General features: G+C 35.4%; 1 protein-coding gene and 1 pseudogene across 1 annotated transcript; one reads left to right on the top strand and one right to left on the bottom strand.

Moving 5' to 3' along the window:
* Nucleotides 1-2,294: 2,294 nt before the first annotated feature.
* Nucleotides 2,295-4,896, top strand: LOC122306220 (annotated as a pseudogene).
* Nucleotides 4,897-5,542: 646 nt separating this feature from the next.
* LOC122306791 (wall-associated receptor kinase-like 10) lies at nt 5,543-12,207 on the bottom strand. The gene is made up of 4 exons (XM_043119304.1): nt 11,594-12,207; nt 8,873-9,360; nt 8,055-8,174; nt 5,543-6,872 (listed from the first exon to the last, which is right to left on the bottom strand). The coding sequence occupies exons 1-4, from the start codon at nt 12,001-12,003 to the stop codon at nt 5,662-5,664; spliced, it is 2,229 nt and encodes a 742-aa protein (XP_042975238.1). The 5' UTR covers nt 12,004-12,207; the 3' UTR covers nt 5,543-5,661.
* Between the last annotated feature and the right edge of the window lie 498 nt (nt 12,208-12,705).

Below are 12,705 nucleotides of genomic sequence, written 5' to 3' on the forward strand. Positions count from 1 at the left end.
AAAATCACAATGAATCAAGATAAATATATAGATAATCAAAATATCTAATAATAAAATCATTCAATCGATCAAACTCACAATATAAATTCTAATATCGATCCGAAAACTCATTAAACTTCACATCTAACCTTAGTTAGCCAACCATATTCATCATAAGAGCTACGAAAATCATAAAAATATTCTCCATAAGACAACTATAATAAAACACTTAAATTAACCCTAGAAAAATAATCTAAAATATAGAACAAAAGTAAAGAGAAAATGAGAGCACCAAACGAAAAAAACTCTCTGTCCGTTCGGTCCAAAAACTCTCTCTCGTCTCCTGTTTCTTATCTCTGTTTTTTTTTTCTTCTCTCGCTAAGCTCAAAACCAGCAAGCCCGAGAGACCACCTATTGTCCAGCTACTTTCACAAAAGCTCCAGACCTCTCACAAGTCCAAGCCCCAGCAGATGAAAACTTCTCTCCCGTGCTAAATGAAGTCCAGTGTTCCTTCCATCCAACCCACAGTGTCCAGCGTCCAGCCAAGAAAAATGAAAAAGTCATCCCAGCCGTTCCGTAGCTCAGTCCGTAGCAGCTCCTTTCCTCAACGTCTTCCCTTCAGTTGCTCCCGTAAGTCTCCCCCGAACCTGTGTTGCATCCCAGACCAGCAAGCCAAGAGACCCTCTCCATTTCGTTTACTAAGTCCCCTCCAAACATCCAGCTTCTCTCCAAAGTAAATACTCTCTCACACGAAACTCCCTGCTCTTTGCGTCTTTTGTTCTCCCCCGTCCAAGTCTCACACCATCCATCCGTAAAGCTGCTGCTTGACTTCACTTCCTTTCGTCCAACCAAGCCCGAAACTCTGTTTTTTTCCTCTAAAAATAGAGCACCTCTAGCTACCGAAAGTCTTTATCAAGCTTTCTTTCTCTCTGGCTGCTCCCCTTCCATTCTCTTTCGAAAAGTCTCTCACAGTAAAAAATAAAATAAAAAATGCTCCTCTGAAGAAGAAGCCAAGCCGTCTATTCAGTCCCAAACAAAAAAAAAAAAAAAAAAACTCCTCTCTCTCTCTCTCCGTAAATCCCTTCACACAAAACCTCCTCCCTTCTTTCGTGTACGTGCTGCCCCTGCTTTCTGTTGTCAGGTCTCCTTTTTCTTTCCTTCTTTGTTCAAGTCTCCAAGAAAAATAATAACACCACCATCTGCGTTTCTTTCTTTCTTTCTTTCTTTCACCAGTGCAGCGTATTCCCTTCCTTTTCGTCTGTAGTTCTCCTTACGGAAACCGTAAGTCAGTACTCTCTAGAAGCAAGTCCCTCCAGTGAGCCAGCTTTCCCTTTTTTTTTTCCCCCCGTAAAACACTGCCCAAGATGCCGTCTCCCTCAGTCTATCCTCTGCTCTGCCCGAAAGCCTTCCGTTTCTCTCCCATCGTTGAGGTACCAAAAGAGTTGCCTTTCAAAGCACATAGGCCAAGAGCACCAAAAATGGATCAAACGTGGTTTTTCTGCTGTGTAACTGAGTTTTTACTTCCCTCTAGCAGTAATTGTGTTAAGGCTTTTCTACCTTCAGCAATTGTATGTCCAAAAAGGGCAAGAACGTGCTCTGCTATAGCTTCTTTGGTCTTAATTATCTCCAATGAATAAAAGGTGCCAGCCCGTTTGACTTTAATTCTCGTGTGAATTGCAGGTGCCCACATGACTTTGAGTCCTATGAAGGCGTAGAACCCATAAAAATATAAATGGAAGTATTGAAAAAGAAATAAAACCATAAAAATTAAATAAAAAGAAAGAACATAATATAAAAGATATGTTGTGCATTTGAGAAAATATTACACAGTTAAATCATAGGTTATAACATTAAATATAAATCATTATATTAATAAGTTTAAATTACAATTCAAATTTACACCTATTACTTATTTTTTCATCTAAAACCAATAATAATATCATGAAATGATTAAAATATATTGGTTCTAAATATATGAAATATGTATTATTTTAACTCAATCATTAAGTATTTGGTAACACGAACTAAAAAGTTGGAGTGTCGGTTGGAATTTTCGGAAGCAAAAGATCCACGACCTCGTGTGATAGCTTTCAAAAAATTGCAATTGGGCCTAGTCCTAGCCCAAGTCCAAGTTCATAGGGCGTATTGCCTTATCATGTACCAATGTCACTTAGAAGCCTAAAGCCCAATCTAAAGTGGGATGTGTACTCTTTTGGGGTTATGTTTCTTGAGCTACTTATTGAGAAGGTTATAGTTTTAGATGACATGGGCAAGGGAGTGGGCTTATAGTTGAGGAAAAGAATCGGGCTTTGCAAATGGCTGACGCGGTGATCCAAGCTGATTTGGAAGAAAAAGAAGAAGCTTTGTTGGCTTGCTTCAAGTTAGGACATAATCGTGTCTCTCTAATCCCGCACAAGAGACCATCAATGAAAGAAGTCCTACAAGTTCTTAAGAGAATTCCATCTTCATCTTCTTCGTCACACTACTACGGTTTCTAAGACGATTGTGACACTTTTGTAGAGAGAGGTGTATGTATGATTGCTTCGTAGGTTGTCATTTGGTTTCAATGTTGATTGAATAAATCTTGTGGTGAGACACTAATTTTCCTGCTAACTTCGGAGTCGGTGCAAATCTAATAAAAATAATTTATGTAAAGCAAAATTAGTTGAGTCATACTCGTTTAAAAATAAATTTATTGGGTTTTCAATTCCTATATATATATATATATTGCTCTTTGGGAGTTTCAAAATTTACAAAAATGTATTTTCTCGCCTAATTTTTGTTAATAATAATAAATATTTCACTTCTAATTCATTCGGACATTTAAACTTCTTGTATTGTTTATTGGAATTTCAATTGTTTATAAAATGATAGAATACTTCTATTTGGTCATTGAAATTAAGCTTACCACTTAGATGACTCTCTTGACATGGTACCACTATATGGTGCTTCTTGGTTTATTCAAAAAAGGAAAAATGCAAATACAAAAAGGGGTAGAGGGAACTTAGGTTTCAATTGTGGATAAAAAACACTACTCTATCCAAGGATGTTGTAAAATTTAACTCAGAAATCAACATGACTTAATATGATACGACATATTTACTTTATGGTAAAAAGAACTTTACAATTTATTTATAAATTTATTTTTATAAAATCCTTTTATAAATAAAGTATATATTTCTCTTTCCCCTTGTGAAATTTTTGGAGAAGACACATTAGATGATAAAATATTTCATATCTAATGCAGATTCAAGCTGTTGAAAAGAAATATGACATTCTTTTTATTGCAGATGAGGTACTTACTCTTTGTTTCTCATATTTCTCTATGTGTGTGTGTATCTTTATTTGTATCCTAATACTATAAGGGTGATGCAAATTTAGGTAATTTGTGGATTTAGAAAGCTGGGCACAATGTTTGGGTGCGACAAGTACAACATATAAAACCAAACCTTGTGTCCCTTGCAAGGGTAAAGTTGGGATATACCTAAACTCAGAGATAGATCCTCAAATCCTGGTACAAAGCTCATGTTTCAATATTATGTATTGAAATTTCTAGGTCCTTTCTTCTACATATATGCCCATTGGAGCTGTACTTGGGAGGCGCAAAGTAGTAGAAGTCATACATTCTCAAAGCAACAAACTTGGTATATTCAACGTCACTCTTGAGTAAGTTTCTGAAGTTGATGATTATTTACTATATGACCGTATATGCTTTCTCTTTTAGGTTCTTTTACTTATTCTAGACACCCAGTATCTTGCGACGTTGCAATTGAAGCGCTTAAGATATACAAAGTTTTACTTCATATTTCATTGGAAGAAGTATCATCAAACATGGACTAAATAGGACCTGATGGAGTTGCATCTTGTACATGCAGATATGCAACGACATATACCTAAATATCTATATCTGTATATTTCACATGATCAACACAAAGATTATATATTATGACTATCATTGAGTGAAAGCTATCTAACTTCTTTGTAGAGAAGAAAATATTGCAGATCAAGAAAAGAGAATTTCTCTAAAATTTCAAGATGATTTAAAAGCATTCCAAGACAGCGCACCGGCCGGCCGACCCCATAATTGGGAAGGTACATATTTTGTCTAGAGTTTTTAATTTTTTGATTAATGTGTAAACTTGAGAGATTTAATACTTATTATTCATCTGATTATGCAGATTCGGGGAACTAGATTGATTCTTGGAAAGAAGTTTGCAAACAACAAGATGCCTAATGATCCATTCCCTCATGAATGGGGCAAGTTCCATCTTAATTTTGTTTCTTCAAGGTTGTTGTATGAATATATTTATTTACTGAGGGGAAAAATTGATTGTTAGATTACCTATAATTTCTTTCTTAAACTAGATCAGAACATCTTGTAGACCTAGGTTTTTTCTTCCTAATCTTTTCTATCTCTGAATCTTATCTTCCTTGCTCCCTGTGCTCTGTATGTATTTGCAGTTGTAGACACATATAGCTTGTTTTTGTAAGAAATCATATTGAAATTTGTGACTAAGAAATAGTTTGTTACTCAAAATGGCAAAAAAACATCTTGCTTCATGTAAAGCAACATCAAATCTCTTAGTGACTTGTGAGACGGATGGTATTAAATAAAAAATCTATGTTAGAACTTGTGAAAATTTAACTTTAGTTTTATTTCTCTTAATCTTTTCCTAATCCAATTCTTCAAATTTAGCTAATTCAGCAGGCAACTAGAAATATCATGTCCATGGCGTGTGGTGCAGGTAGTACCCATAACAAGGAGAGAGAGTTGCTAAGAACTGTTACTTGCTTCACTCCTCTCATCAAAGTTTTTTGATGATTTTTGTAGACTTGATTTGTTCCAGATATCCTCTCACAAAGGGAGTAGATGGTCAAACAACCTTGGTCTCTATTCAGTTTAAAGCACCCATGTGATTCTTGAGAAGTGAGTTCCATTGGGTGGAGGCCAGTCTTTGAGGAAAATATATAATTGTGTCAGCTCTTTTGGTTGATTTGTGGCTTCTTGAAGGGTTTTGACCGTGAGAGACCAAAAAAGAAGTGAAAGAACGCTTTAAACCCAGTGCCACTCATCTAATGCACCACACCACATTAATTAAGCAATTGACCTTGTAATAGCTAGTAGATCAATGGTCACCTGAGCATGATGGATCTTCTATATAAACTAAGATGTTCATGTAGCTTTTTTCTTCGCTGTTCATGAAGTAGCTTGAAACTTTCTTTGAACCTTTGAGCATGAAGAAAATGGTCTAAATTTGTGAGGCCTATTATGCCATGGGTTTTGTTGCTTTTAGCAAGTCGCCAATATTCATCCGACAAGATTAAAAGTTAAAAAAAAGCTTAAGGTGGCTATTAAAGGATATAAAGAGGAGTGAATTTCTTCTTTTTCTATTTATTAATTCCAAACTGCAGTTAACACTTAGAGGGTAATATACTATGGAAGATAAGTTTTTGTTTTTTGATTTTCTTTTCATCTTTCTGAGTAGAGATCAGATCGTAGAGCAGCTTGAGGCCCCATTTTATTTATATATAAAAATATATGCTTATGAAACCAAAAAGAAAATTGGATGTTTATGCATTATACTACCATAAGATTGTCTAAAGAGCAAATTATGGAGTTTACAAGATGAAATTAAACAAACATTTATAATACAACACAAATCAAGGTGTAATATCACTTGATTAAGAAGATAAGAATAATGATTCTGTATCAAGAGATGAGGTTGCGATGGCATTATCCAAACCTGACATTGTTGATATAGAAACAACATCATATTGCTCAGATTTTTCAGCTTTGACATCTTCAATCTCTCCATATTTCTGCTGAAGGTTAGAAGCTAATTTTTGCGACATTTGGTTGGCCTCCAATTCCATTGCAACTTCTCTCATTGTAGGTCGTTTCTTTCCTTTCAAGTTCAAGCACCTTTTCGCAAGGTTTGCAACTGCAATGATTTTTTCTTTTTCCATTTCCTTCAAAACTTGATTGTCAAGGATGTCAAATAAATTGTTCTCTTCCATCGAACTAACAAAAAATGCAGCTAAACTTTTGGTATCTCTCGTTCCTGTTGATGAAATAGCTTTTTCTCCAGTTAAGAGCTCAGCAAGAACAACACCAAAACTATAAACGTCACTCTTATCTGTAAATTGGCCTGATCGAAAATACTCAGGGTCTACATATCCAAAAGTTCCCTGTACTAGTGTGCTTAGGTGAGTTTGTTCAATAGCAACAGATCTTGAAATCCCAAAATCTGCTACTTTCGCTCTATACTTCTCATCTAAGAGGATGTTTGTGGACTTAATATCGCGATGGTAAATGGGTGAAGAAGCTGATGAATGCAAATAGAAAAGAGCCCCTGCAACTTCTATAGCAATTCGTAAACGCATATCCCATGTTGATGGCAACTCCTCATTTTGGCCATTGAGATATTCAGCAAGAGTTCCATTAGGAATGAATTCATAAACTAGAAGCGGAACTTCAGTCTCTAAGCAACAACCAAGTAGCTTAACCACATTCCTGTGATTAATTTGTGAAAGAATCATGACTTCATTTATGAATGCTTGAAGTTTTTCTTCATCAATGAACATGGATTTTTTTATTGCAACAATTCTTCCATCTGCCAACATACCTTTGTAAACAGTGCCTTGTCCACCATGTCCAATTATTCTATCCACACTAAAACGATCAGTGGCCTTCTCCAATTCCTTTGAATTGAACAATTTGGTGTTCTCAATGTTGACATTGTTATTTGTACATAGTTGTTGCTCTAGAAGTAGTCCACCGTTTTGTTTGAAGAACTTCTGCTTGCGTTTAATCCTCATCCTTTTCTTTATCACTTTATATGACCACCATCCACCGAAAATCAGAAATAATACACCAAGGCTTGTGCTAACACCTATTTGACTCAATGAAATAGAAAGATATTATTTACTCCTTGCAGTAGTACTAATGGTAAAATAATAAAATTTCTAGTTAGGAACATTGACTAGAGAGACGCTTCTATGAATGCTAGAATATTGCCAGACAAACTATGTTGTGCCAAAAGTAGGTTCACATAAAATTGAATTAGAAGTACTCAAAAAAGAAGAATGAAGATCAAATTGAAAAAAATATTGCTTTCAGGTTGGAGAACTCTATATATTATTCTCACGACCAATTACATATATACTCGAGACAACTCTTTAGACAGTTAGTACTAGCAAACGAATTTTTTTTATTTGAGAAGTTGATAACACTTATAGTTGGAGACAATAAGATCAACTATGTGATATAAGTTCTCAGTGTTGGAATATGACTGGATTGAATCCCATGGTTAATTTTGTATTATATATTATATGATATATGTATGTGTGTGTGAGCGCGCAATAAAAGGAAATGTCAATATATATAATTTTAGAGTGTGCAAATATCACGCATTCCATTTAATAAATATATAAAAAAAATATAGGACTCACATTAAAAAAACTCACTATTTAATAATGGATCCCACTTTTTTCAAATAAAATATGCAGAGTTTGCACTTCATAAAACTGGATCTAACTTTGCTCTACAACAAACATGTAACCTCTATTAATTGTTTCAAAGCTATCATAAATAACCTAAACTCTACGAGTTGATCTTTAAAAAAGTGGCATAAGTTTTCCTAAAAAAAAAGTTATATGCGGCAGAGGCGTGGGAAATAGATTTAAATCAGCAAGAACCAAATAAAATTACAACGGTTTTTGGCTCAATTTGCCAAAAAAGGAATAAAAGATAAGGACGGATCGATCGAATATTTACACTACGTACTATGCATGATATACTATTGCATTTAACTTTAATATACTGCACGCATAGATATTGACTATAATATAATATCTTACATGCATAATCCTTAATTAAAATTTCCAGTTGCCACAAATAAAATATAAAAGAAACAAGACGGGGGTATTAACCGATAACTGTTCTTTGGATCAAGACATTAATGCATGGGACAACTAATTAATTAGCATGAAAATTATTAGAGAATTTGCAGAAAACAGAAGGGAAAGGTCATGTACATGCAATTAATATATATATAATGAGAAGGAAGACATACCTATGATTATGAAAAGCTTTGTGTTCTTAGCAGCGACACAACGGTAAGAACCTTCAGTATTTTCACAGCGTGTATCAGATGTACAAGTGTTTTTGTCAGGGTCTGTACATTCGTTAATATCTGCCGATATTGTAATGGGATTTGTTAATATATATATATATATGTGTGTGTGTGTGTGTGTGAGAGAGAGAGAGAGAGAGAGCGAGAGAGAGAGAGAGAGAGAGAGAGAGAGAGATTCGTCCAAAAGCAGCCATTGACTTTTAATTATATTGTTTCGCGCGACTCATGCATGGTTGGACAGATTGAGTAGTACTCCAGGTTTTGATCTTAACATGTGCATGCAAGCGTGTAAATAAACAACTACTGCCATAATTCATGTAAGGGAAAAAATCTTCATAGGTAATTTGAGATTTGATTAGGGTCTAAGTAACAGAGAAAAAGTTATACATAGAATAGAGTATTCTGTAATATTTACTGATTTTCGTATAAATATTTAAGATAATATTAAATAAATAACAAATACATGATGAGTAGGGTCTACTTTATCATGTGTCTCTTCTACCTGAAATTATAAATTTTGAGAACAATTCGAAAATATTTTAATCCAACTTTGAGAGGGGGCTTGCCTCCTCATGATAAAAGAGGTTACAATAATTAGATCTGAAAAATATTTACACAAAATAAGTACAGGTGATCTTTTAAAAGGCATAAGCTGGTTATATATGATGGTTATTTTACACCTTTCTACGTTGACTTGCAAAACAATAGTTTTCGACATTTAAATGAATTAAACAGGTTGTTACGAAAGAGAAATTTACCTTCACATCCTCCAGGAAGATACGGATTTCCTTCATAGCCACGCCGGCAATAACAAAAACGAACAATAGAGTTAATTCGCAATATCTGCCACCAACCACAATTATAGGTTGAGTTCTTGTATTCCCTTGCCGTCATATTTTTCATTGTGGGAAGAGAATAGAAAGAAGTATTGTCAAGCCCCCATTCCAATACCACTGGAACGGACATATTTGGATTCGGCTCTGTGAAATTGGTCTCAAACCAATTCTGGTCTACCAAAAATGCATACTTGCACTCACTACTACCATTATAGGGGGAAGAACTAGGTTTCGGCTCTATAGTTGTAGAGAATGCTTGGAGATCAGAAGGAATTGTAGCTTGGCAACAATTTGTGGCGTTGCAATGACTTCCATTTGTGAATGGAGCTCTGTCACAATGGGATTTGCACCCACCATATGAAACCGAGTCATCGGGAAAAACGGACCACATGGAGGCATAGTTGTTGCAACTGTTGAGAATTTGGACCTCCAAATTCACCCCCCTAGGATCTACCCTTTGCAGGAATAACAAGAAAAATAGAGAAATAATAACAACACAAGAAATTTACGTGGAAACTCCAAAACAGGAGAAAAACCACCAGACCCAGAGAAGAAAATTCACTATGTGAAAAATTGTTACAATCACACAATTTTTCTCCTCACCACACCTACAAAGCTATCCCACTAGTAAAACTTTAACTTTACACCTCTTCCCCTTTTATAAAAGGTTAATAGAGGAATTTAACTAAAGTCAAAAGTTACTAGATAAGCTTTCAACTGGTGCACTTAAACTAAGAGGCTAAGCCTCTTATTTATAATACATGGCTTATGCCATTTTCATTAATCCCACCGATGTGGGACTAACAAATAAGCAAAAAAGTCAACAATCTCCACCTTGCGACTTTGACTAGTCCCACAGCCAAGCTCCACCTTAATGAAGATCTTCATAGCTTCCGCTATCATGCTTCACCATAAAAGCATACCCACTTAGAATAAACCAATTCCAAGCATTTCATTTCGGACCATGTCGAAAAACAACCTTGCTGAAAATTATGGTGTAACTTCCACGTTTGGCTTTCCTGGAAGTTCATCAGCCATCGACATGAATTTCCACCACACACCCTGCATCAATGCCAAACCAATGCCTGTGTGCAAACTTGTGGACCCGCTAACATTAACACATCCTCTATCATGACAACTTTGGGAATTAGCAACATGCCATGAGGATGTACATGTCTCTTTTTAAAGAGCAAAATCTTCCATGGAGAGAGACACAATATTAGCATCATTTCCAGTATCTCCATTTACTGACTTGGAGCCACTTGCCGAACCTGCTCCAGTTCTTGGACAATTTTTCTTGACGTGCCCAGATTGTCCACACTCCCAGCAGACTACTTTCTTCTTCATGGAGTTCTTCATCTTCCCATTTCCAGCTGCTACCATCACTAAGTTCTCATGTGGAACATTACTTCCACTACTTAGTCTTCTCTCTTCAGAAAATATTTTACTGGTAACCTCTGAAAAAATTATTTTCTCCTTCCCATGTATCAAAATAGGTTTCATGTGCTCATAGGAAGGTGGAAGAGACCAGATGAATCTCAAGGCTTGATCCTCATCATCAATTTTAACTCCAATAGCTTCTAGCTCAGCGACAATGCCATTGAGAACACTTAAATGATCTGAAATAGTTGTACCTTCACTCATCCGCAGTGTATGAAACTGCTCCTTCAGGTACACACGATTTGAGACGCCCTTCGTCTGATACAACTCTTCAAGTTTTTTCCAGAGTTCCTTTGCCGTAGATATTCCATGCACATTTGCAAGAACATTTTTGGCCAAGCACAAACGTATCGCACTTGCTGTTCTCAAATCCAGATCCTCCCAATCTTCATCGCTCATTTTATATCTGCTACTTTCACCAGTCACACTAGTACCAGTGCTGACTTCAGGTGTTGGTCTGCCCTTCAATGCCTTGTGTAATCCTGATTGAATCAAGACATCCTTGACTTGTACTTGCCACAAGCCAAAATTGATTCTCCCATCAAATTTCTCCACCTCAAATTTGACAAGATTTGAAGGCCTACTTCCTGACATTGCTTTGATGAATTTACTGTAGAAATGAATAGTACCTCACTAAGTCAGTTCCCAGGAAAGATTGGAGGGTCACAATGGACACACTTAAAATTTCCAATCTCCTAGACAGAACCTCCTTAGACTGTACGTATCCACACTACCACACCAAAGCTCCACCCCACAAAAAGAACCTAGTGGCTCTGATACCAATTGTTGAGAATTTGGACCTCCAAATTCACCCCCCTAGGATCTACCCTTTGCAGGAATAACAAGAAAAATAGAGAAATAATAACAACACAAGAAATTTACGTGGAAACTCCAAAACAGGAGAAAAACCACCAGACCCAGAGAAGAAAATTCACTATGTGAAAAATTGTTACAATCACACAATTTTTCTCCTCACCACACCTACAAAGCTATCCCACTAGTAAAACTTTAACTTTACACCTCTTCCCCTTTTATAAAAGGTTAATAGAGGAATTTAACTAAAGTCAAAAGTTACTAGATAAGCTTTCAACTGGTGCACTTAAACTAAGAGGCTAAGCCTCTTATTTATAATACATGGCTTATGCCATTTTCATTAATCCCACCGATGTGGGACTAACAAATAAGCAAAAAAGTCAACAGCAACCCATGGCAACGAAGCTGTTGTAGTAGTTGGAGAAGACGAAAGAACTTTTCTCTAACTTCTGATTCTTTGGGCTGTTCGTGCCATTGGTACAGCTCGAAAATATGGGATACTTGACGCTAACTGTGCCTGCAGTTATGTTAACCTCTAGCACCTCCAGGTCGAAGCTCTTCAAAAATGGTTTTGGAAATCCCAAATCATAAAAGTCATTTGATGATCTGCAGACTATCTCAAACCAATCTCCAAAGTAGCAACCATATCCGATTCCAAAAGGGTATGGAATGCTAACGTTATTCCCACAGTGTTCTGGACATGAACTGCTTATTACATTCGATGCTCGCGCGAATGCATTGAGTACTGAGCACAGCATGACTAAGACAAGCATCCGAAACAGTACCATTTGCAATGTCATCAAGATCTCTTTCTATGATGATTTTGATCAAGATCTCGATCGATCGGTTTTATATTGTACGTAGTACTTGAGATATTTCAAAGCTAGAAGTTGCCTTGAAGGCCGAAGTTAGCATGAAAGAAAGCTCTCAGATGCAGAAAAGAAATAGGCTTTGAAATGAATTTGTAAAGCCAAGTCATGTTCTCTCCCCCGAGTCAAGTTTTTGGTGGAAAAACCTTTGTTGCAACTGTCCAGCACGTGATCAAATTTATAAGATAATGCTTACCTGAATTTCCATGAAAGTTGGCTACAGTAGCTGTCAGAAAAGTCAGTTTCAATACTTGTCAGAGAAAAGAAAAAAAATTCAAAATAATAATAATGTTAAACTTATCGTCTGGATATATAATTAGAATATATTAAAATATATATGTAAATAGTAGTGAAATAATTTATAAATAATAAAATTAATTAAGTTAAAATTTTTAATTAGATTTTCGAAAATGATGAAAAAAATTGTATTATTTGAAATATTATTTTTTACTTGAAATTTAAAATTGTTGTATTCATATTTTTTTGTGTTTTGTTTAAAATTTTGATAAAGTTGTATCAATTAGATAATGTTTAAATGAAAAAAGTTAAAGATTTAAAATAAAGAAAATATTTTATATTTGAGTGATGTTTAAAAATAAAATATTTGAAAATATATTAGAATAGTTATAATGC

This window comes from Carya illinoinensis, chromosome 4, assembly GCF_018687715.1.
Source record: "Carya illinoinensis cultivar Pawnee chromosome 4, C.illinoinensisPawnee_v1, whole genome shotgun sequence".
NCBI classification, from domain to species: Eukaryota; Viridiplantae; Streptophyta; class Magnoliopsida; order Fagales; family Juglandaceae; genus Carya; species Carya illinoinensis.

Excerpts from the sequence above, each read along its gene's own strand:
- LOC122306791 (XM_043119304.1), bottom strand. The coding sequence starts at position 12,003 with ATGACATTGCAAATGGTACTGTTTCGGATGCTTGTCTTAGTCATGCTG. Across the intron at positions 9,361-11,593 it reads AACAGCTTCGTTGCCATGGG|TTGCAACAACTATGCCTCCA; the intron begins TTGCTGTTGACT and ends AATTCTCAACAG. Across the intron at positions 8,175-8,872 it reads TCTTCCTGGAGGATGTGAAG|ATATTAACGAATGTACAGAC; the intron begins GTAAATTTCTCT and ends CAATATCGGCAG.